General features: G+C 49.5%; 1 protein-coding gene across 1 annotated transcript; it reads right to left on the reverse strand.

The window, feature by feature from the left end:
* Positions 1-805: 805 nt before the first annotated feature.
* Positions 806-24,923, reverse strand: PLEKHO1 (pleckstrin homology domain containing O1). The gene is made up of 6 exons (XM_083715752.1): positions 24,350-24,923; positions 23,136-23,282; positions 8,018-8,158; positions 6,491-6,595; positions 3,043-3,144; positions 806-1,853 (listed from the first exon to the last, which is right to left on the reverse strand). The coding sequence occupies exons 1-6, from the start codon at positions 24,884-24,886 to the stop codon at positions 1,068-1,070; spliced, it is 1,818 nt and encodes a 605-aa protein (XP_083571878.1). The 5' UTR covers positions 24,887-24,923; the 3' UTR covers positions 806-1,067.
* Positions 24,924-25,761: the final 838 nt, after the last annotated feature.

Here is a 25,761-nt window from a genome sequence, read left to right on the forward strand (position 1 = left end):
ACTTGACTGTACAAAGCAGCTTTTAGGAAGGCTGCGTGGGATGTTCGTATGAACAGGCCAATCGGCGACATCAATGTGTGTTGTTGTTGTTTAGCATGACTCATGAATGTGTACCCAAAAACTCTGTTGCCGGTCATGTAGAACTTAAAAGACAACCAGAATTCCACCAGAGATCAAGAACAGTCAGATAAAAGTTTTAAGAATTGGGGTGCAATTCAATCTGACGTTGTGCTCAAGCACAGAGCTGAATTGATTTGGTTTGGAAACATCAGGGAAACTTAGATGATTTTTCTGCATAGTTTAAGACCGCCTTTGTGGCAGGGTTTTGGGCGCAGGCCAAGGTGGGCACTGTGGGCAAAGGAACAACAGCCCAAATAGCAGAGTGGCTCAGAGTGAGAGCCCGAAGAGCAGATTTTGTAGAGCGAGAGAGATTTGAATGTGGAGGGACTAGTAGTGAATTAAATCTGCTGTTTTGTGGGAAGAAACCCACATCCTGGGTCCCAAAGTCAGTCTAAACCTCCAGGGACTTCTGGAGAACTGGAGAAAGCTACTGGGATGCTCTCATTTGCTCCATCCTCTCTGCGCTCAGGTTGAGGGCCTCAAGTTTCCATTTGGAAGTTTTCTCCAGAAAGAAATTATTGTACCAGATTCTGTGCCCTGCCACCAAACTACAAAAAAAATAAATATTAAGCCCTCCTGCCGTAAACCTAGAATCCTTTATCCTCTTTGAAAAAGAGGCTTGATATTGTTTTAGAGCGAGAGAAAGCTGAGGAAAACGAAGCCCCCCAAAATAAATTTAAAAGCATGGATACAAACTGATTTATTGGAATGTGTTTGTCTGGGGCTGGAGAAAGGGAAAGGGCGTGAGGTGATAGGGGCAAAAGAAGGGCAGCAAATCAAACTGGTGAGAAATTAGGATTGGATGAGAACAGGCACCTCGTCAGCATCAAACACTGTAAATAATAATAGTGGTAATAAAAAGGTACATACCAACCCTTTTGACCCTCTTCCTAGCCGCCCTAACACCCTGTCCTTCCCGCCTAAGAGGGCCCAAAATGGGCCTCCGTTCACATCATACTTTTCCTGTACTGGGATTGCGCGTTCTGTTTGGATTTGGGGTCTGAGAGCTGCAGTTCGAGCTGCTTGTACAGGCCCCTCAGTTCTTGCACCTCCTGCAGCACTTTCTGAGCCTGGCTCCAGTTGGACGAGGCCTCCCCAAGCAGCCGCTCCGTCTCCTGCAAGATGGCCTCCGAGTCCAACTTGGAAGAAGACGAGGAGGAGGAGGGAGAGGAAGCGATGGTGGTGGTGGCGGTGGCGGCAGAAGCGGGGTCCTTGGCCTTCCGTTTCCCCTCGGCGTAGCCCCTCACCTCCGCCAGCAGTTCCTGGGTCTTTTCAAGTTTCAACGCAACAAGTTCCTGGATCCGGCCCAGCTGCTCTGGCCCGGCCGAGGCCAGCTGCTCCTCCAGCCCTTTCCGCAGCACCGCCCGGTGCGCCGAGGAAGAGTCCCGGCATGACAGGATCTCCTCCATGGAGGCACATTTGTTTTTCTCCAGGTGGGAGAGCTTCTTCGGAACCTGAGGGGTGTACATGGTACCCTTCTCAAAGGAGTCGGTGCGCTGAGAGAACTTGTCCCAAGACGCCACCTCCCGCCTCGGGAGGCTGTTCGTCCGGCTTTTCTCCGCGGGCTTCACGTTCTCGGAATCCGAACACCGCCGCCCGGCCGAGAGGTGGGCCACCGATTTGTCCAGGTCCACCCGGAAGCTCTCCTCGCAGGTGCCGGGGTCTTCCGGGGAAGCGTCCTCCTCCTGGATCAAATCAAGGGTCAACATTCCGTCGGACGTTGAGGTAGATGCCTACAGAGGTCGTGGGGCAGGAAGAGAGAGAGAGAGAGATAAGGGCTACGTGTTTTGAGAATTATTTTGGAGCGTCGTGCCTGTAGGCATCACAAATAAACCCACGGATACAACAGTGTGGTCGCATCTTACGCAGGGGTCACATTCCTGGGATGGCACATAAACACAAAAGCACATGGACACAAACCACCCCCTTGGAGGCGCCCTCGTCCGAGCACCCCTAGTCTTCTAGAGCTGGTATGCCAAAATAACCCCTCTGCAGCAAGGCACAGAGCTTCAATGCTCTTTTTGTGCCAGGTAACCCAATACCAAGGACAGAAATGAAGAATTTGGCTCTGATCCATAGTTGCTACTTCCTATGCCCAATGAATCAGTCAACTTTTGCATGTGTATAAACAAAACAAAACAAAACATGCATGCTAATGCCATCTCTCTCTCACACACACACACACACACACACACACACACACACACAGGGATCGAATACAAACATAAGCAGAGCCTGTTGCTGGATCAGGCCAGTGGCCCATCTAGTCCAGCATCCTGTTTTCACAGTGGCCAACCAGATGCCTCAATGGGAAACCTGCAACCAGGGCCTGAACACAACCACGTCTCCCGTGATTTCCAGCAATTGTCATCTGATGCACACTTAATTTGTGCAGTTTCAGACACAAGTGTTTGAAGTCCAGCTTGTTCGAATTCTGCAAGTTAAAAGCAAGCGACACAAAGAGCTTGAAAGCTCTTTTTGCACCGGGTTTTCCTGGCATGAAAAGACTGTTTGAGCTGTCTCCCTTTCTTGGGCAAGCCCCACTCAGCGCGCGGGCTCCGGGATGCTCTCATGAGTTCCCGTGAGATCTTGCGTGAGCATCTGTAACCTGGAGCCGGTGTGCCAAGCGGGCCTTGCCTGGCAAACGAGACAGAGAGCTTGAAAGCTTTTTCCATGCTGCGTTTTGCGGGAAGCTTTTGAGCTTTCTCCCTTTCTTGGGGAGCGAGACCTGCACAATGCGCTAGTTCCAGGAGTCTGGATATGCTCACATGGGGCAGTTTGAAAATCTGCCTTTTTGTGTGTGCATCAAACCCTTGAAACCAAACCCCTGCATAAGATGATATTGTACTGCACGTATATATTTCCCATGTCCAGTTCTGAGTGTGCACCCTTAATGGAAGCGGGAAATCCGCCTTAACGTACCACAGCCATCAAATGCCCCCTGGTCGGCGGCCGCCTGGAGTGCTGGATCTTGGCCCTGTCACGAGTCGGGTGGGCAAGGTAACTCTCCTCCTCCACGGTCACCTGAAATGCAACACAAGAAGACCCACCGTCAGTTTGTCACGACGACAGGCCAGCGCGGTGGATCGCGGTGAATAATTTATCCCTCTCGTTTTGGCTCCCTGCAAGGGGCTGATCCGTCAGCTTAGCCTGGAACTCTGCGGCGTATTCATTACCCGCAACAATTAGCTGGAATCTCTTTCGGGGTCGAAAACGGCTTGACTGCTGCCTGGCAGAGGCTCCAGATTTTGCAGGGCTGCAAATCCTCTGGAGAGACAGGCGCTGCTCAGAAGTGTGTTGTTGGCCAACGTTCCAGGCATGAAGGTGCAAGCGCACTTTGGTCAAAGCAGAGCATCATTCTGCTAAACCTGTTGGGCCTCCAGGCAGTCAGAATTTTCCCGGATTGGAGCCCTTTCTGGAATGTCAGTTGGCACATCCAAAGTGGATTCAAGCGCTCTGTCACCCTAGCGCAGAACATTCCCTAGCAAGGGCCATGCTCCCTTCCAGGCAGCTGTCTTGAGGGACCACATTCTAGAGGTAGACAAGGCCAGTGGGGAAACTGGACAGACACGGGAATGTAACATTTTTCTTTTCTACAGTGGGCTAGTTTCTACACACAAACACCCCTCTGTTATCCATCCATAGCCAGGGCCTTTTCAAAACTGGCCCCGGCCTGATGGAACGCTCTGTCTCATGAGACCAGGGCTCTGCAGGATCTGATTTCTTTCTGCAGGGGCTATAAGACAGAGTTGTTCTGCCTGGCCTTTGGCTTGGAATCAATTTGATCCCCTTCCCCCTCTTTCCTTTCTCCTTCTGTGATGGAACTCCTATTTGGGGACTTCCCTGGCTTTTTTCTGGCCCACGTAGGACCAGTCTGGATAGTTGGCCTTGGTGAAGATTTGACGTTTTCATCCCCAAAAAGTTTTTGATTTGAGTTTCTACTGAAATGAGGCTGCATTTTGATGTTGTATTTTAATCTTGTTTTTAAGTTTTATTTTGATCAATTGTTTTATACCTGGTGTTAACCACCCTGAGCCCGGTCTTGGCTGGGGAGGGTGGGGTATAAATTATTATTATTATTATTATTATTATTATTAGGCAAGCAGACAACATGACCAGGGATCAAGGACAGGAAAAGCATTCAACAGGGGTGCAAAACAGAGCTGGGCAGGGGTGTGGCCTTGGCACAGAGGTGTACCTAGGAGTTGGTGAAACCAGTCCCCACCAGGGGCTCAAAAGCCACCTATCTGACTATGGATCATATGATGTATTAGTGGGGGGAGATCACCGCTCCTGTCGCACTGAGATCAAACACAGGAGAAGCTTCCCATCCTCGCACCGTGGCACAAAGACGTACAATTTTTCCTGCCCTTCCTCCCTGCCCTCACTCGAGATGTTTCAAGCAATTGGGTCGCGTGAAATGTAGTAATTTTTAATGTGGCTATTGCAGTAAAGTGATTTTCCGGTGAGGGGAGGCGGTGATACAGCTCTTTGATTAGGGTGCCAGAGACCTTGGTTACACCTCTGCCTGGGAGGAGAATTTGCAAGGCTACATTTGGCCCCCAGGCCTAAGGTTCCCGACCTCAGCCAACCCCAGAGCAAACGCCATGGGGTTGGAGGTAATAGATTTAAGGAGAACGATAACCCTAAGGTCCGAGGGTGGGTTGCAGAAATTAAAATGCAATGTTAAAAGCAGTTTAAAATAACAATTGCAAAATAAGGTGTGTTTTTTAAAAAACATGCACCCCGAGTGCCAAAAGCCTGAGCAAAGAGGTACATCTTTAGCATCCTCTGGAAGGTTTACAATGAAGGTGGCGGGCACATCACTGCAGGGAGGATGTTCCACAGCTTAGGGGCCACCACAGGGAAGGCCCCCATCCCCTGAGCCTCTGCAACAACCTAGAGGGCGCCCCCTGCCCATCTCAGCACCCAAGAGGGTCTGTAGGCAAGGAGGCGGCCATTGTCCCATAGTTTAACAATGCACCATGTGGATCAATCTCTTCTTTGGTCTTGCTGCTCCTGATTTAGGCCAAAGGGAGCCTACTTAGTCCAGCATCCTATCCTCCCAGTGGCCGACCAGATGCCCCAGCAGGAAACCAGCAAGTGGGATCTGAGTGCAAGAATAACACTCTCTCCCTCCTGGGTGTCGCAGCAACCAGCATTCAGAAGCATCGCTCCAACCCCGGGGATTATTACGGATCAAAAGGCGGAACCACAACCCCAGCCTTTAAATAAAAGCAAGAAATTCTCACTGTGGCCGCCCCTTGATTCTGCCCTGCTCTGCAGATGCAGAATGAGTCACAAGCCCACAAAGGCAGAGCGATCAAAAAAGAGAGACAGATGGCCCCAGCGATATCGGAGACAGCAGACTGTAGTCTCGGTTCTTCTTTCTTCCTTCCTATTTTTTTCTTTAAAAGAGTTCCTTAATTCAATCGCACTGTTTAAAACTCTGAGCAGAGGCAGCTCTTTATATAAGCTCACATTTCAGTGGGTGGAAGGATGGCGGGAAAGGGGGGCAACCGGTGGAGAAACAAAAGGGATCTTGGAGGCAGTGGGAGGGGGGTCTCAAAAGCTTCACTGTGGGAGACTACAACCCGGCAGAGGCCCCTTTGTTTAGCCTGCCATAAGCGCAATGTTTTCCTCTTCCCTCCCAGTCCAGTCTCCCTTGCGTGCTGTGGTTTTGTTTGCTTTTAGATTGTGCGGAAAGGAACTCTTGTTTTGACTGTACGTTAAGCTGCTCTGGGGGCCTTTTATTTATTTATTTTTGGCTGAAAAGAAGGGTACAAATGCTCTGAATGAATGGATGAATGAATGAATACAAACGATGTCCATTTCTCATTATTCCTGGGAGGAGGAACAATTAAGTAAGTACCGTATTTTTCCATGTTTAACTAGGTTTCCCCCCTAAAAAATAATGTCATTAAATTAGGGGGTGTCTTATACACAAATACATCTCCCCCCATTTTCTTAAATTTCTTAAAAAACAACTCTAAGGCAACTTTCAAAGGGCAACCCCTTGAACAGGTTGGGGGGGCGCAAGACCCACATTGTAGGAACAGACTCTGCCTTATGCAGAGTCTGATGCTGGGAAAGATGGAGGGCACAAGGAGAAGGGGACGACAGAGGACGAGATGGTGGGACAGTGTCCTCAAAGCTACCAGCATGAGATTGACCAAACCGCGGGAGGCAGTGGAAGACAGGAGTGCCTGGCGTGCTCTGGTCCATGGGGTCACGAAGAGTCGGGCACGACTAAACGGCTAAACAACAACAGTCCTACCCAGAAGATGCCTTCTGGCACTGAACCCGGGACCACCTTCATGCAAAGCAGATTCTCTGTCCGTGAACACCTCATTCCCTAAAGGTTACTTGCCTCGTCCAAGATGCGGTTCTTGGCCCGAGTTATCGCAGAGTTGAGAGCGTTGATCCAGGACTCCTTTTCTTCAGGACTCACAGCCAGGAAGACTAGGTTAGGTGCCTAGGAGAGAAGGAATGTGCATCAGCTGCAAATGTCACGCCGTCAACAAACCCATCCCAAGGCAAAGGAAGATGGCGTCCATCTACGTCAGAAGGACCAGCGCCTAACAGCTTCTTAGTGGAAGAGAGAATCCCTAACAGTGCATGGAAATACAAAACCCACTTACAACTCGGTTGGCTTTTTGAAGCACCCAGGTGACACCCTGGTTCTGGACAGCAGAGCTCCCTCCATTAAGCTCTGCTACAGCAGGCCAGTTCCCTCAGGCCTCCTTTCCCCTCACCTGTCACCTGGGGGCAGCCATCCCATCAGGAGAGATGGGAAGCAGAAGGCCTCTTCCATCAGGACAACTGTTTGGAAATCTGTATCTGAGTTTTGATTTTTCCTCTTCCCTCCTTGTCCGTTTCCCCTTGTGTGACGTTCTTGTTTACTTTATAAACCTGTGCGGGCAAGGGCTGTCATTTTTTTTTTATTGTACCTAAGCCTTTCCTGGAGTCTTTTTGGCCACGCAGGGCATGAATTCTCAAACTAAAATAAATAGTAATGCAAAACCATGGTGTCTGAGAGAGGATCACTTAAACCTTGCTTTATTATATCCCTTCCTTGTCTCCCATTAAAGGAGATGCAAGTCAAGAAGACCCATTCTTCACTTGCGGCTCTGTAGCTTTTGATCAATGACGAAATCCTGGTTTCCTAGGGTGCTATTACTATCCCAGGGCTGGGGAGTCTTAAAAGCCTCAAGGTGTCACTGGAATCCAATTCCCCTAACTGCTAACCACTGGCCATCCTGGCTGGTCTGGCTCCTTCAACCTCGCGGGATGGGTTACCTTACGCCTACAGGAGAGGAGGCTGCAAAAAAATTATAACCCCTATTGTCAACACAAACTCTCCTGCAAATCTGGAGAGATGGAAGCAACTATTCTTATGCCTTGCTCTTTTATTGTGATCCGCGCCGGATTTTTATTGGAAACTCCTTTTTACAGAAACTCCCCGGGCGGTCAGGTGAATTTTATGCTTTTTAAAACTCCTCTCAGATCGGGGATGCATCCATCTCTTCTAAGCTGGGAGCTAAATACTGCGCTGCAGCAAGTAAAACTCACTGGGGATTAATTTTAACGAACTTACGGCTTTATTTTCTGCGCTTGGCATTCTATAGTATGCTTCAGTTATTAGTCATCGTATCGTTACATCTCTCTGTCTTGTTTTGTCTGGTACTAGCTTATAGATTTTAAAATACTGGCCGCTGACTGTAATAAAGAGACTGGCTGATGGACCATTGGCCACCTTGGCTGGGGGCTGATGGGAGTTGGAGTCCAAGGATGCTGGAAGGACCATCCTTCTCCTGCCACATCCTGCAGCAGGGAGTTCCATAGTTTAACCAGGAGCCAGGAATCCCTCTGGGTGGGGGTGACAGGGAAGACCTACTGTGTTCCCAGGCTCCTTGGAGTGGGCGAGCGAGAACTTGCTGTAGTTCTTTTTGCTTCTGCTTTTTGATTTCCTGAGCTCTTCGCATTTCTCGTAATCGTTCAAGTCAAACACTTCCTGAATGTTTTTCTCGTCTTTTACCTGCAGGCAGGGAATAACAAACACAGAGGGACACAAGTTCAGTGAGAGTCTTTCATTTGCGATTGATTGCTGGTTCTGTCTCTATACACTACAAACCCTCAACTGTTTTAACTATCCTGGCTTATGGAGCCAGCTTGGTGTAGTGGTTAACAGCGGTAGACTCGTAATCTGGTGAACTGGGATTGATTCCCAGCTCCTCCACATGCAGCTGCTGGGTGACCTTGGGCTAGTCACACTTCTCTGAAGTCTCTCAGCCCCACTCACCTCACAGAGTGTTTGTTGTGGGGGAGGAAGGGAAAAGGAGATTGTTAGCCACCTTGAGACTCCTTTGGGTAGTTATAAAGCGGGATATCAAATCCAAACTCCACTTAACACAATGAAATCAGACATTGGAGGATTCTGACAGAAGCAAAATGGCCAATGTTGACTTATTTGTCCTGTCTACATGATGGGAATCAACCCAGCAAATATTGATTGACATTTGCTGCTGCTGCTTTCAGTCTGCAGACAATACGTAATTGATGGTTGCTGCCACCTCACATTTAAATTGCATCCAGCATTCATGAGTCATGACGTCAGTAACTTGCGTAAATGGCATTTGTAACGTGCGTAAATAATCAAGTCGATTGCGATGCATAGGAAGACAGGAAGAAGAATAAGTTAGCATTTGGTGGAAACCAAGATGCAGCAGAATGAAAACAGCGTTGATTGCGACGAAAGCAGATTAGAGTGGGAATCACTGCCTTCTGACTTCCCCAGCCACAAAGCATTCTGGGAGCTGTAGTTCCCACAGGGAGGCTAAGGCTCCTGGTCCCCACTGCAGCTCAGCAGCTGACTGCACCTGTTTGGATGGCGGGTGTAAGAGGATTGCACCCTGGAGATGAAGAGGCAGAGCGACTCCTCCATCTGCTCACGGCCCTCTCTGCTCGCTAGGTGGGATCCCAGCCAAAAAGGGTTGCCAGCTTTTCAGCCTCCCACTGCAGTTGTGTCAATGCCAGACTATCCTCCACCAGGGCCAGGGCTTTTTCAGTGACGGGTCTGACCTGGTGGAATGCTCTGTCCCACAATACTAGGGCCCCGCAGGACTTGGTCTCCTTCCGCAGGGCCTGAGCTATTCCACCTGGCCTTCAATTTGAATTAGCCTGATCCTCTATTCCCTTTTCCATTTCCTCTTCTGTGAAGAAACCCTTTCTGGGACCCCACATTTAAATTCTTCCCTGGTCTCCTTGCTGGCCCTAGTAGGACCAACTTGGCCAGTTAGCCCTAGTGATCGTTCAATGTCTACTGACTGGGGTCCCCCCCCCCAAAAAAATGACCCCAGAATTTTTGAATTTTATTGATATTGATGCTGCGATTTATGTTGTATTCTATGCGGTTTTATGCTGTTTTTAAGTCACATTTTACTCACTGTTTCACATTTGCTGTTAGCCGCCCTGAGCCCAATTTTTAAACTGGGAAGGGCGGGGTATAAATAAAAAAATTATTATTTATTATTAATTGGAAAGCGTTACGTTTATCTCCATAGCTGGGGAAGCCACACCTGCGGATTTCTGCAGGATACACTGTCATTGCAAAAAGTACAACCGCCAGGCCAGGTGGACAAACATTTCCTTAAAATAAATAAATAAAGTTTTCAGGTTTTACAGGTGGGAAAGCATTTCCTGGTTATTGAGAAGCCACATGGTGAACGCACTACCACCTTTGGCAATGCCTCTTGTGGCAGCAAATCCCATAAGTTAACCATGCGTGCAGCTGCTTTTAAAAGTGCAAATGACTACTAGGTAAAGGTAAAGGGACCCCTGACCACCAGGTCCAGTCCTGGCCGACTCTGGGGTTGCGGCGCTCATCTCGCTTTATTGGCCGAGGGAGCCTGCGTACAGCTTCCGGGTCATGTGGCCAGCAGGACCAAGCCGCTTCTGGCAAACCAGAGCAGCGCATGGAAACGCCGTTTACCTTCCCACCGGAGTGGTACCTATTTATCTACTTGCACTTTGACGTGCTTTCGAACTGCTAGGTTGGCAGGAGCAGGGACCGAGCAACGGAAGCTCACCTCGTCATGGGGATTCGAACCGCCGACCTTCTGATCGGCAAGTCCTAGGCTCTGTGGTTTAACCCACAAGCGCCACCCACGTCCCTACTACTAATAATAATAGTAGTAGTAGTGTTTGGGGTACTGACTGCAAATGACACCCCACTAACCAGAACACGGGATTCATTTACCGGAGACTTCCCAATGGAACAAATGGAAGTTGCAGGAGAGAAAGCGCATTCACAGGCAACTTGGGTTTGGTCCCAAAGGTTACACACCGAGGCAACATCCAGGTATAGCCAAAATTCCCTTTCGACGTGCCCCATGGCTAGCCAGCTATAAGGGAGCCAGTGAGCAGTAGGCTCAGATGTGAGAGGAAGCTAGAAACTCAAAGCAGACCCAGTGCAAAAAGAGCTTTTAAGCTATTGGTCATGCTTCCAAGTTTTGGTCTTTCTGGCCAAGTCCCTCCTGGGGCATCCTCTGAGTGGCTCACCTTTCGGCAGGGGTGCGGTAGGCAGTGGCGGACCTGGCAGGTCTCAAATTTCAGCAGCGCCTGGTGCAATGCCCAAATTCGGCGCCCCTGCCTTTTGGGCCCCTTTCTAAATCACAGTTTTGGCATCCCCTGCCGCTTCCCCAAGGCTCCATGCCCAGTGCGACCAAATCAGTTTCGCTCCCTTAAATCCAACTCTGGCGGTAAGGATGCTCCCGGGAGAGGTGGCTGGGCAAAATTACTTCCTGCGAGAACTTGAGAGCTCTGCTTTGCGGCTTCCACTCGCCTCTGATCCCCGCCAGCTCCCCTTCACAGCATACGGTTGAAACTCTATTGGGGTACCCACACTTTTTTCAAAGAGGACCAGCTTTGATGAAGTGAACATGCGTCAGGGCCGACCAAGGTGTTTAGGATTGAAGTTGTTGAGATTTTTTTACAATTTTACCCCAAAGTTGTTGAGTTATTTTTAGGATTTTACCCCAGGACATACAGTGGTACCTCGGGTTACATACACTTCAAGTTACATATGCTTCAGGTTACATACGCTTCAGTTGCAGACTCCGCTAACCCAGAAATAGTACCTCGGGTTAAGAACTTTGCTTCAGGATGAGAACAGAAATCGTGCTCTGGCAGCGTGGTGGCAGCAGGAGGCCCCATTAGCTAAAGTGGTGCTTCAGGTTAAGAACAGTTTCAGGTTAAGAACGGACCTCCGGAACGAATTAAGTTCTTAACCCGAGGTGCCACTGTATACTGCCACAAGGGTGCTGGATTAAATTGATTAAACGGACTTTGGACATGACTGCTGTATGTGGACTGCACCTAAGATGCAGGTTTACTGCATTCCTATGGACATGTGCATATGGAAGATACTTCTTTGTTTTAGACCGTCCCACACTCGAAAATATCGTGGGGCGGGGTGCCCGAAAAGCCTCAAAAGCAAAATACGAAATTAAAAACGACACGGATATCTTAAATCCATCTGCGAAAGTCAGCTTTGAGGAAGGGATGAGCACGCCTACAGTTTAGCAGAAGGAAAACCAACATCGCTGCGCTATTATCTGGTGCATTTTGGAAGTGGGCAGGAACAAAAAGTCAAACGGGAGGGGGGAGGATGAGTGCCGTCTATTTTTAACCGGGCCAGAATCTCTACTGTGTGCCAGGCAGGAGAGCTCACTTTAAGCCGCTTGAGACCCACAGCCAACGCAGGATTTGCGACACGTGAAATAAAACCACCGCCTTCGCTCCTAAAGCTTTTTGTCCCCAGAGAAGAGATTAGCCAAAAAGGGAATTAAACCCCGGAACAGAAGAGCGTGGACCCACGTTGGGCTTGAACCCGGCGGTCAGGCTCCCCTTTCCGTCCTGCGATCCATTTCCAAACGGACACATTAGCTGCGCTTGGGGTGGAAAACAACAACAGCCTACCAGCCATATCTCAGTCTAATGCCAAGTTAGCAGCTCACTTCTCCATGAATCTGTCTAATCCTCTGTTAAAGCCTTCTAGGTTGACGTCCGTCACTGCCTGCTGCGGCAAGAAGTTCCTAAGTTTAATTCTGCGCTGCAGGAAGAAATCTACCCTGAATCTCGCAACATTCAGCTTCCTTAGATGTCCACAAGTTGTAGTGTTATGAGGGGGGGGGGGGACCTCTTCTCTGTCTGCTTTCTCCTTGCCAGGCAGAATTTTATATAGATGTTGGCTCTTATTTGCTTTTGGCTGGGAAGGGACGATATGGGATTGGGGGGGGGGGGAGGGCAACTCCCATCTCTTGCAGGGCCGCAATTAGTGCCAGTACCGTCCGTTAAGAGTTTGGGTGTAATCTTCGACACCTCCCTTTCCATGGAGGCGCAGATTGCAGCTACAACAAAGGCGGCATTTTTTCATCTCCGCCAAGCTAAGCAGTTGGCTCCTTACCTCTCTCGCCCTGACCTAGCCACTGTGATCCACGCGACGGTCACCTCCAGACTGGATTACTGTAACTCGCTGTACGTGGGGCTGCCCTTGAGACTGACCCAGAAACTCCAGCGGGTGCAGAATGCTGCAGCGAGACTCCTTACGGGGTCTTCGCTGCGAGATCACATTCACCCGGTGCTATACCAGCTGCACTGGCTCCCGGTGGAGTACAGGATCAGGTTTAAGGTGCTGGTTTTAACCTTTAAAGCCCTATACAGTCTAGGACCCTCGTACCTACAGGACCGCCTCTCCTAGTATGTCCCACAGAGGACCTTACGGTCTGCAAATAAAAACATCCTGAAGGTCCCAGGCCACAGAGAGGTTAGGGTGGCCTCAACCAGAGCCAGGGCTTTTTCGGCTGTGGCTCCGATCTAGTGGAATACTCTATCCCAAGAGACTAGGGCCCTGCGGGACTTGACATCTTTCCGCAGGGCACAGTCTGACTCCCTCCTTTGGCAATCTTCACAGAACTTTAGCCTAATGGTTGCCATCAATTTGAGTTGAATTAATTTTATAATGAAATGATTTTAGAATGTTGTACTATTTTACTGTTGTTAGCCGCCCTGAGCCCGGCTTCGGCTGGGGAGGGCGGGATATAAATTATTATTATTATTATTATTATTATTATTATTATTATTATTCTCTAAGCTAAAGAAATCGCAAACGCTACTAACCTCTGGTAGCATTCCTAAAGCTAGCAAGGCCCGTCTGACTAGTGGGAGGCGTCCCAAAACAAGTGTGTCCGCACCACGAGGGAACGATTGCACCATTGCACCGCTCCTAACACCCTCCAATACCACAGAGATTTGGGAGGAAAAAAAGAGCAAGGGCAGCAGCCGCTTAATGGAGCGCCATGTTCATTCCAACTAGGGAGCCGCAAATAAATGCAATTTTCTCCATTGCAGAACGGAGGGGACGGCAATATCGATTGCCGCTCGCATCAGGTTGACCTAACACAGCTCATGCTCAACTCTCGCAAATCAATTTGGGGGAAGGCAAAGGGCATGTCATGCGGGCCTCTGTGCGCACATGGGCAGCTCGGCTGGGCTATCGCAGCGCAAAAACCTATGCCTGTGAGCTGGCGATCGGAGCAGTTCGTTGGGAAGCAGAGGGGAGAGAGTCCTTGGGAAAGGTTTACCACACCTGGGGTCACGAGGAAAGGAATGGAAATTGCCAATATCGTAATGCCGCGATACCGATCGGCGGTGCAGCCGAATTTGGAATATTGTGCACCGTTCCGGTCGCCTCACCTCAGAAAGGGTACTGAAGAGCTGGAAAGGGTTCAGAAAAGGGGATGGAGAGACTTCCCTACGACAAAATGTTGCGGAGTTTGGCCGTTCTTAGTTTAGAGAATCGGCGAGTAAGAGGCAAAATGATAGAAGTTTATAAAATCATGCGTATCATGGAGATAGTAGACAGAGAAAAGTTTTCCACCCTCTCTCCTAACAGTGGAATTCAGGGATATCCAGTGAAGCTGAAAGTTGGAAGATTCAGGACAGATAAAAAGGACTTCTTCACACAGTTGAAACTGTGGAACTCCCTGCCACAGGAGACGGCAATGGCCACTAACTTGGATGGCTTTGGAGCAGGCAAATTCACGGAGATTTCCCCAACTCATCCGCGCTCTTTCCAGATCTGTAAACGGGACATCGGAAGCGGAACCAGACACTATCGGTCCATCTTGCCGGATCTGGAGATGTCTTTGGGGATTGAACCCAGAACTACAGAGCTACAGCCCTCATAAAAAAATAAATAAAGTAAGATTCTAGTCCTCATGGTCATTGTTACCATCGGTCATTAACTGGCAAGCCATTCACTTGCCAGAACGGCTTGTGAATGGGCAGCCGGTTTGAACAAGAACCGAAGACGCCACCTTCTGCAGAGTCAAGACTACGGGTCCACACTGACCGGCAGTGATGCTCCAAACTTAACGCCAGGGGGAATCTGCTAAGAGCTAGTGCATTAAGTAAGCGGGTGGAACAATTTTAACATTGGATTAAAAATTAAAGCAAAAAGCTTGTGCGTGCCTGCAGGGATCTGGCAACCTTCCGTCTTGGAGGGGTGTGTGTGTGTGTGTGTGCTTCTGCCTCTCTGCCCCAGGAGCAGCGGAGGCCACGGTTGAAAGTGCCCCCCCCCCGCTCTTTTTCACACACATCAATAAACACAGACTTTCACTCTCCAGGGGCATCGATCTGCGCACCTTCTCCAAGGCTCGTATCAAATGCATTTTAGCACGCTATCGGAATTAATTACAAGAGGTGAAGTCGGGTGGCGGGCAAGGATCAACACCCTCCGCCTGCCCCCAAAAAACAATAAGCAGCATTTTGAGGACATGTGAAGCTGAGGTCTAGATTTTGGGGGTGGGGTGGGGGCTTTTAGGACCAAAAGGAAAACAGAAACAGCCTGTCTCTCAAGTCTAGGGTCTTGGATAAATGTGGCAATCTGCCACCCCCCCCAGCAACTAGAAGGTGGTGGTGGGTATATAGGGGCAGTGTTGTGTAGTGGTTGGAGTGTCAGACTAGGACCTGGGAGAGACCAGGGTCCAAATCCTGCCACTCAGCCATGGAGGTCACCAGGGGTGAACTTGGGGACCAGTGCCTCCTTCTCAGCCTAGCCTCCCTCACAAGGTTGTTGCGGGAATAGGCAGAGAGAGAACTATGCCTGGCACCTTGAGCTCCCTAGAGGAAAAAAGGTAGAATTGCAATCACCTATACGTAAATAAATGGAATTCACCATCCTGCAAACCGGACAGAATTTGCCGTATTTGCAGTATTGCAATTGGCCGCTGGCTTAAATGGCTCTTAAGTCAGATTAGACAAATTCATTGCTTTACCAACTGCACTGGCTCACGGCGGAGTACAGGGTCAAGTTTAAGGTGCTGAGTTTGACCTTTAAAGCCCTGTGTGGCCTAGAACCCATGTACCTACGGGACCGCCTCTCCTGGTATGCCCTGTGGAGGACTTGAAGGTTCACAAATGACAACACTTTGGAGGTCCCAAGTCGCAAGGAGGTTAGATTGGTCTCAACTAGGGCCAGGGCCTTTTCAGTACTGGCCCCGACTTGATGGAACGCTCTGTCACAAGAGACCAGGGCCCTGCGGGACTTGACATCTTTCCGCAAGGTCTGCAAAACAGAGCTGTTCCGCCTAGTCTTTGGTTTGGACTCACTCTGACCCTTATGTATCCCTCCCCTTGTGGTTTTGATCTATGGGCTACTTTTAAAACGAGGCTGCATTTTAAATTGCATTTTAAATTGGTTCCTCCCCCCCCCCCCCTATTATATTTTTACTGTAATTTTACTGGTGTTAGCTGCCCTGAGCCCGGCTCTGGCCGGGTCGGACGAGGTATAAATAAAATTTATTATTATTATTGTGGGCCGGGGGCCGGGAAGGAGACCTAACAATGGCTGTTAGCCCTGCTGTCTAAATGGAACTCCAAGTTCAGGGGCAGTCTACCTCTGTTGCCTTCGTTCCCTTCCCCAATGACACCTGGACTGGAGAAATATTTGATCTGATCCAGCAGGGCTCTTACGTTCTTCCACTTTCCTTTCCTTCCTTTCTTTTAAGCAGGAGAGGTCAGGAATAAAAAGAGTCGATTTCTAACCCTGAGGGGTTCGAAGGTAGACTTTTACAGTATTCCGGCAGTGCCTGGCATAATCTCAGACGACAAAGAATCACAGGGCTGGGAGGACCTGAAAGGCTCATCTAGTCCAACCCTGCAGGACTGCAGGAATCTTTTTGCCCAATGTGGGGTTCGAACCCACAACCCTGTGATTCAGAGGCTCTACGGACTGAGCCAACCAGAAAGAGAGTTTCGTAGCAGAAGGAATTGAGCAAAAAAATCACCAACAACGTGAAGTTGCTTCGTGTGAGTGACTCATGCAGGGTCAGAGATTTTCTTAGTGCAAGGATTTGGGTTGTCTGGGCAAATAATTTCGGAAATATTTTTAGCATGGAGGACACCCGGCCTTGTTTACAGCCTGCATCCTGGGAGGATGAAAGGAAAGCTCAGAATCAGCAAAGGAGGCTGAACACCATGACTGCAGCTGGAGTGCCAGCGACAAAGAGAGACGGCCAGAGAATCGTTGACTTCTTTGGAGTTGGAAGGGGGCCAGAGGGTCATCTAGACCAACCCGCTACAACACTGAGGCCCAGGCAGCAAGGGACGCCTAACCCGAGGTTATCTCGCAAACCCTGGTTGGCTAGGTCCCTCCCAGCCAAGTCCTCCTGAAAGAACTTCAGGACTCAATATTCCGCCATCGATAGAAGAGGAACATCCTCCCAACTCAGTCTGGATCCTTCGGCTCAGACCAGTCCATCAAGAACACACAAACACCTTACGGATTTCGATTTAAGGTATGATTTCAAAAACATGCCACTCATCACGGAAACAGAAAACCGACTTTGCACGCAGAAGGTCCCGACTTCAGTTCCTGAAAGGCTGGGAGATACATCCTTCCTGAAACCTTGGGAGAGCGACTGCTGCCAGCCAGTGTAGGCAGTACTAAGCTTGATGGACCAGTGGTGTTGCATTCTGTACAAGAAGGCTCTTAGAGATGCCCCCAAAATAACATCAGGTGTAAAAGATGGCAGCTCAGTTGACTGGAAGAGAACATCGCTTGCCCTGCCTACTGGCACCACAAAACTTGACTTCCACAACTCTTAACCGCCTTACAGGACCGCCTCTCCTGGTACGCCCCGCAGAGAACCTTACGGTCCACAAACAATAATACTTTGGAGGTCCACAAGGAGGTTAGACTGGCCTCGACCAGGGCCAGGGCCTTTTCAGCCCTGGCCCCGGTCTGGTGGAACGCTCTATCACAAGAAACCAGGGCCCTGTAGGAATTGACATCTTTCCGCAGGGCCCACAAGACAGAGCTGTTCTGCCAGGCCTTTGGTCGGGGTTCAGTCTGACCCCCTTCTTTCTATGGGACACTGTATGTAAGTGGCGCCTCTGGCTATTTCTATCGGCCCATATGGGACCAGCATGAGTGGCTGGGCCTGGTGCACTTTGAATTCCTTACCCCTACGGTTATGATTCGTGGGTTCCCACTTAATTTTATTTTAAATGTGATTCGAATTGTATTTTAAACTAATTGTTTGATTTTGTGTTTTTAATGTATTGTATATTTGGTAGTAGCTGCCCTGAGCCAATAAAAATTATTACTATTATTATTATTATTACAGTAGATGCTGGACGCTCGGGTTGCGAACGTGATCTGTGTGGGAAGCACATTCGTAACCCACAGCTTCTGCAACCCGCAGTGCCATGTCTGCGCATGTGTGGGTCGTGATTCAACGCTTCTGCACATGTGCAAAGTGCAATTTAGCGCTTATGCGCAAGCGACGAAACCCAAAAGTAACCTGTTCCGGTACTTCCAGGTTCGGCGCGTTGTGAAACCCGAAATCACAAAACCCGAAGCATCTGTAACCCCCGAGGTATAATTGTATTATTATTATTATTATTATTATTATTATTATTATTATTATTATTAACCAAGCCAGATGAGGGATAGATGAGGGAGTTGGGAATGTTTAGCTCAGATAATAGGAGACTGAGAGGAGATATGACGGCTGTCTTCAAATATCAAAGCTGACACCCAGAGGATGGAGCAAGCTTGTTTTCTCCTGCTCTGGAAGGTAGAACCCAAACCAACCGATTCAAATTACAAGAAAGCAGATCCCAACAAAACACATTAGGTAACCATTTCTGATGGCGAGAGCTGTTCGAGGGTGGAACGGACTCCCTCAGAAGGCAATGGACTCCCCTTCATGGTAGATTTATAAGCAGAATTTGGATGCCCGTCTGCCAGGCATTCTTGAGGGCATTGCAGGGGGTTGATCTAGATCCGCGGTTCTCGACCTGTGGGTCCCCAGATGATGTTGGACTACAACTGCCATCATCCCTGAGCTCTGGCCTTGCTAGCTAGGGGTGATGGGAGGTGATGGGGACCCACAGGTTGAGAAAGGCTGATCTAGTTGATCCTTGGCGGTCCCTTCCAATTCTAGGATAGCAAATGATTCCCCCCCCTCAAAGAATCCTGGCAGCTGCAGTTTGTGAAGGTTGGTGGGAACTGTAGCTCCACGAGGGATAAACTACAGTTCCCAGCAGTCTTTGGTGGCACCGAGGCGCCTTGAAATTGCACGGTGTGCAATGCAGCCTTAAGGCACGGCGGATCCCGAACGAGCCCCTTCCTCCAAGCCCTTTGCCCCCACCTGAGCCCGCCTACCCATCGAGTGAGCCACCCACCCACCCTGGAGATCGGATGTCTCCGTAACCGGATCGCCCCGTTCTCTGCCTTTCTGCCTAATCACCTCTCTGCATTTCTAATGCCTTAGTTTCCTGCCACCATAGCGCCCGGTCAGTTTCATGGTAATTAAAACGCCCGCTCTTCCGAAAGCCTGTTTCTGAGAACCCTCTTCCTGCGAAAAGCCTTGGGGGGTTGACTTTTCAGTTTACAGGAAAAGTGAGTAAGTGGAGACGTGAAAGAAGTTGACCAAGTTATGCTGAGAAACGTTTCCCTTCCCTCTCCCATAATGCTGGAATTGAGGGCGGGGGGTTGAAGAGGATGATTCAGGACAGGCAAAACCAAGTCCTTCTTCAGTTGAACTGTGTAATAATAATAATAATAATAATAATAATAATAATAATAATAATAATGGCTTCCCCAGCCACTCTGGGCAGCTTACAAAAAACTATTAAAATACTGTAATACATCAAACATTAAAAGCTTCCCTAAACAGGGCTGCCTTCAGATGTCTTCTAAAAGTCTGGTAGTTGTTCATCTCTTTGACATCTGATGGGAGGGCATTCCACAGGCCAGGAGCCACCACCGAGAAGGCCCTCTGCCTGGTTCCCTGTAACTTGGCTTCTGGCAGGAGGGAACCGCCAGAAGGCCCTCGGAGCTGGACCTCAGTGTCCAGGCTGAATGATGGGGGTGGAGACGCTCCTTCAAGTATACTTGACCGAGGCCATTTAGGGCTTTCAAGGTCAGCACCAACACTTTGAATTGTGCTCGGAAACATACTGGGAGCCAATGTAGGTCTTTCAAGACTGGTGTTATGTGGAACTCACTGCCACAGGATGCAGTGATGGACACCAACTTGGATGGCTTTAAAAGAGGAAGATTCGTGGAGGAAGGGAAGGCTCTGTCAATGGCTACGTTCTGCCCCCACAACTGAAGTCTTTTCCGACTATGAGTCTCTATAAACGGCCTCGGCCCAGTATACCTGAAGGAGCGTCTCCACCCCCATCGTTCTGCCAAGACGCTGAGGTCCAGCTCTAAGGGCCTTCTGGCAGTTCCCTCATTGCAAGAAGCAAAGCTACAGGGAACCAGACAGAGGGCCTTCTCGGTGGTGGCACCCACCCTGTGGAACGCCCTCCCATCAGATGTCAAGGAAATAAACAACTACCTGACATTCATAAGACATCTTAAGGCAGTCCTGTTTAAGGAAGTTTTTAATGTGTCACATTTTAGTGTATTTTTGGTCTCTGTGGAAGCTGCCCAGAGTGGCTGGGGAAACCCAGCCAGATGGGCACGGTGCAAATAATAAATTATTATTATTATGATGAAGGTTGCTCGATTCCTCAGCCCTGCCTTAGGAGCAGTCCACTGTTCTGTTTGTCTCAGGAACTGAGGACATGGAAACGCCAACTCGCTCTTCCCTTCCCTTCCCAAGATTGTGTAAAGCCAGGAATACAATAGACATTGGTGGGATGGCGCAATGGGGTGCCCCAATTACTCCCCACTTACCCCAAACATTTCAGGTTCCCAGGGCTTCCTGAGGAACAAATCCTATCTGACCACAAGGGTGGGGAGAGCAGATTTACAAAAACAGGTCCTCATACAGGGCTAATTTCAAACCTTCTTTGCAACCTGCATGGACTGCAGAAATCTTTCTGCAGAAATCTCTCTCCAGTCATGGGGACTAGGAACTCTCCCTGCTTTAAGGTGTCACCCCCCCCCCCCCAGGTGACCCGGTGTCTGTTTACATCCATTCGCGGCCCCCTCCCCCCCCTCCCCGGGTTCTTCTCTCGCTGCTATCCTGCCCATCCTAACCCCGACCTCTTAATTCTGAATGCAAGCTGATGGGGGGCAGGGACCCGACCTTTTCGCCCAAGTGACAAAAGCACCATCTGGCCTGCACGATGCTACAAAAAAAACCCACACACACCTCAAAGTGAAAAAAGAAGGAAGAAGAAATGCATAAAAGTTAGGCTTCCTGCTGCTGTGACAAACTGAGGGTCAGGAAGAGTCAGGCCAGAAGGCCGGATGTGCAAAATAGGTTTAAACCACATCACCTCTTATTAGAAACGAGACCCTCGTAGTCTCCAGCTGCGTGCAAAGTCCTTTTTTTGTCTCTCACTACCGAGAAACTGGGGCCGTTTCCTGTCCACCTGAAAATTAGAAGCTCAAGGTGCAACTTCCAAGCAATTTCTTTGGAAATAATAAATAAGGACATGCGCTGTGAAACTCCCTGCCTATTGATAGCAGGCCTTTTTTTGCACACACCTGCCAAAAGCATTTTTGATTAGACAAAGAATCTAAAGCAATATCCGGCCGGCGTGAGTTTTAATCCTGTTTTTACTCTACTGCTATTTTAACTTTTCAAAAGTCTTAAACTGTTGCTAGTTCTTCTCGACAACCTGTGAGATTAGTTTCCCCCCGCAATCGAGCGGCGCATAAATTTTATGAAATAATTTCTTTACCCCCAGGATTTTTTTATTTTCCGAACGGGTCACGGCGATGGTGGAAATGAGAGGGCACAGGTAAGAGTGTCAGGCACATCGACGGCAATGCAGCCAAGTGAATGCTCGCTCAGGTTAATCGTCCGCAAAGGATGAAGGTTTTAACAAGGCTAAGGGAGAGATTTCTACTTAGGGGGCCTGCGATGTGCCACACGACTTTGCATTTAACCTGCCCTTTGTCTCACAGCCGGCCTGGCAACCAGGAAAGGATGTCGCAGGAGGAAGCAAACCTCGAAATCGAGATGCAAATTTTCAGGAAAGGATGGCTGACAATGCAGAACACTACAGAAATACAGGAAGCTCTCATACCTCTGGTCCATCTGGTTCAGTATTGTCTACACAGACCGGCAGCAACTCTCCAGGGCCTCAGGGCCTCTCCCATCCCTACCCAGAGATGCTGCCAGCAGGGACTGAAGCTAGAGCCTTCGCCACCGAACTCTGGCAAACAATGTTCCCGGCACCTGGGATGGAAAACCCATAATGGCGCCCATTGCTCTGGCCAAGTAGCCAGGGGAGCACCATCACAGGAACACACATCAAGTGCTGAGCTGTAGAGCCACCAGCCTTCCCTTTAAATCAAAGCAAGATTCTAGTCCTCAGGAACACAAAGGAAGGACTAGCGAATAAGAAGGCAGGAACTTGCCATTCCAGAAGTCAGGCCGTCAGTCAATCTAGCTCAGTACTGCCCACACTGACAGGCAGCTGCTCTCTTCCTGGGCACTGAGTCTGGGACCTCCTTCATTTCTTCTCTGAGAAGAAAGCAAGGCGCTAGTCCTCATGGATCTGAATAAAGGGCCGGTTAATGGAAGAACCTAAAAAGCCATCTTAATGACAAGTGAGGCCATTGGTCCCTCTACCTCAGTATTGTCTACTCTGACTGGCAGCTCCAGGGTTTTGAGATGGGGGTCTACCTGGAGATTGAACCTGCGACTTTCTGCATGGAGGGCAAATGTTCCCTGCCTCAGCTGCGGCCCTCTCTAAGCTGTCTTACGCTGACCACCTGTGTCCATTAAGCTAAGTATTGTCTGCACTGACAGGCAGCACCTCTCCCAGGTTCCGGACCTTCCCAGCCTGACCGGGAGATGCCGGGAATGAAACCGGGACCTTCTGCATGAAAAGCAGGTGCCGGGTCCCTTGGCCAGGAGGCCACCCGTCCCCACTCCCCAACAGCTGTGAAGACACCAAAGGGCTTTTGAACCCCTTTCCCTGCCGCCAGGGGTGCCAACCTGAATAGATCATTGGGGGGCCCATCTAAGCCCCACATAATCGATTCCAAGACACGTCGCATGTACACCATTTGAATGGCAATACCCATCCACTTAGGGGGCAGCCCCCTCAAATGTTTATTGGGGGGGGCAAAGGGATCTCAGCCCCTAGGAGTTGGCTCCTTTGCTTGCTTGCTTGCTGCTGGCAAGCAACTGACCCCTCTCAACATTAATCACCTTTGACCCCACATCCTGGGAACGAGTCGCCACATTCCCACAAGGGCCCTGGGCCTGTGTCCTTTGGGGGCAGCCCTATAGCGCCTGCCGCACTTCCACGGACTTCAAAAATTGCTGCCCCTTTTCAACTTGCAAAATCTAGGTCTCAGGCAAGGCCCCAGCCAGTGGTCTCTCCTCCCTCCACCCCCCCAATTTCCTGTTTTGGAGCTCCGGCTACGAGGGTGGGGGGCGTGGGAAACGGTTGCCATCTCTCTCCGGGGTGGGGGAGCAGGGCTGCCCTCCAAGGAGATTCCAAGAGAGAGAGAGAGAGAGAGACCCTACCTCCTTCTCTGAGATGTACAGCTGGTCCCCTTTCAGAACCACGTAGCGGTTTTTCCAGATCTCCCGGAAAATGCCTCTTCCACAGAATTTCCGGACCCAGCCCACCTTCTCCAGCAGAGTGGGTTGCTGGTTCCCATCCTGGTGACCCTAGAAAGAGAAGCCAGAGAGAGAGAGAGAGAGAGAGAGAGAAAGAAAGAGAGAATTGGAAACTGTGATGGAATGTCTTTTATCTCAAGCCTCTCCAACCTGCATCCTTCCTTCCCGGAGACTGCAGGATAGGGCCCCTCTATCGCTGCAGAGTCCGCTGGCAATCTTTTCTGAGCCACCGTCCTCCCTTGAAAGTGTGCAGTTGTTGTTATTATTATTATTATTATTATTATTATTATTAAACTAACAAAACAATCCCAATTCTAACGGTCCCTCTCTGTGTGTGTGTGAGAGAGATGATGATGATGATGCACAAATCAATAAACAATTTTTTAAAAACCCTCTGGCACCCCACCACCACCCCACACCGCCTCCACATCCATTATGTAAGGAAACAGACTGTGTCAACCTGCCCCCCTGCCCACTCTGCGTTTCACCTTTTTTCCTTAAAAAATAATCATCACAATTTTCGTGTTTTCCCTGCTTTCTCGCCCTTTGAAAACGCGGAGCATAACAACATAATATTAACGGACCTAATGATAATAATAATCGCACGAGGCCCCGCTTCTAAGAGCAAATGTGGGGCTACAGAATTGGATGTTTTCAAATGGATCTCTCCCCCTCCCGCCGCCTTTCTAACCACGGTGAACAGTCTTAAATCTGGAGAATAGGCACCCTGCGTTGTTTCTGTAAGGGTGGTGGGTTTCTCTGCTGTTTCAAATACTCCCAGAATTAATGCAAAAAAACAAACGAAAACAAAACACCACCCACCCCCAATTTTAATAATAAACACTTGACAATCCAGCTTCTGTACCAGTTTAAAGGACTCAGCTATTGGGGGCTACTGGGGAGAGGTAGGAGGCAATTGAATTGTTGGAGGAAGGGGGCCGAATCGAAGGGCATCGAAACGATATTTACAACAACAGCAACCAAATAATCAATAATCCAGAAAAAACGCAGGCTCCCCAGCTTCCCCCCTCCCCACCGCGCGCCCCTCCAATCTCACAGAAGCTGGACAATGACCCTCTGCTTTCGGGGGGTCTTCAGAAAGCGGACTGCAAACTCACCCGCTTGGTAGAATTGGTTTTTTTCATCATTCCTCGGGGGGGGTGGCCGTCAGGAAAAAGGGGGTGGGGGGAGGAAGAGGGGTGGGGGAAGGAGAAGAAAGAAAGAAAGGAGAGGGAGAGAGGAAAAATCAGAATCAACGCTGGTCTCCTGGAGACGAGCAAGCAGCTGAAGGCTTGGGCTGGCTGTTTCGCAGGAGGGGGAAAAAATAAATGGCTCCCCCCTTTTTTTTCCTCCCTCCCTCCCTCTTTATTTCCTGGTTGCCTTCCTCCTTCCTCCCTCCTGCTCCTCTTTCTTCTCAGAGGGAGCGCAAGAGACCTCCGGTGGCATGGACCTCTTTGCGATGCGCGCACATCCCTACTGAGAGAGAGAGAGAGAGAGAGAGAGAGAGAGAGAGAGAGGCGCCCCCTCCCTCCCTCTCTCCCTCCCTCCCTCTTTGCCTCGCCTGCTCCTTCCTTCCTCCTCTCTCCTCCTCCCCCCTTTCTCTCCTGTGGGCAGGCGCTGGGAGAAAGGGGTGAGTCGGGGCTCCACAGCCCCATCTATAGCCAGACGAGCGCCACGGTGCCAAGAGGCGAGGCGAGGCGTCCTTTGTTCCAGGAGGAGCGTGGGATGGGATGTGGGGGGCGGAGATGGACGGGGGGGAGAGAAGGCGCTCAGCCCCCCCCCAGGAGAAGGGGCTGCAGGGGGTCGCGAGCGGCACCCGACGCGAGTAGGAACTCCTGCTCAGAGTAGACCTCCCCGGGGGAGATTGATTTGCTTCGTGACATAGTGCGTATTTTGAAAACAAGCAAGCCAACAAAAAACCCAGCCAAGCACCAAGCGGTTTGCAAAAAATGGTCAGCGAAAGGAACTTTTTCAAAACATTCAAACAATAAAATGGAAACCGGACAGAGGGAACCGGCGGCTCTGTTATTTTCAATAGGGCTACTCTTGAGTCAAAATGAGTTGATACCAATAGCTAGTGCTTTTTCCCCTGGGGGGACGCAAGGACACGCATACCCCTAAACATTGTGTGAATTTTTGTACTTTTGTCCATTGACTGTATTTCTTTCCCCCGATTTGAACTATAAAATGGTGATTTTCTTGAGTCAAAAGGAGAGTACCCCTAAACATTTTTTTAAGAAAAAAAAGCACTGCCGGTAGTAATAATAATGTTGCACTGACAGGACCTGAATCATCAGTGTCAAGTACAAGGGAATTGTAAGAATAATTTATTGTTTGTGGTTGCATTGCCTGAAGGCTGCCTTTATTTCCACACAAGTATTTTATAGATAAATAAACTTAATGATAATATTTGTAAAATGTGTTGTATTAACAGGACCGTCCAAAGAATTGCAAATGTCAAATACCAGGGAGTGATGATGATAAGAAAAATAAGTATTGCATTAAGAGGACTGGTCCAAGAAACTGCAAA

The sequence above is a fragment of the Podarcis gaigeae genome (assembly GCF_964106915.1).
Source record: "Podarcis gaigeae genome assembly, chromosome: 16".
NCBI classification, from domain to species: Eukaryota; Metazoa; Chordata; class Lepidosauria; order Squamata; family Lacertidae; genus Podarcis; species Podarcis gaigeae.

What these genes read in the sequence shown, in the direction of transcription:
- PLEKHO1 (XM_083715752.1), bottom strand. Translation starts at nt 24,886, where the DNA reads ATGGGGCTGTGGAGCCCCGACTCACCCCTTTCTCCCAGCGCCTGCCCA. An exon ending in AGAACCGCATCTTGGACGAG is followed by an intron (nt 3,145 to 6,490) that starts GCAAGTAACCTT and finishes GTTGCATTTCAG; the next exon opens with GTGACCGTGGAGGAGGAGAG. An exon ending in GGGGGCATTTGATGGCTGTG is followed by an intron (nt 1,854 to 3,042) that starts GTACGTTAAGGC and finishes CGACCTCTGTAG; the next exon opens with GCATCTACCTCAACGTCCGA.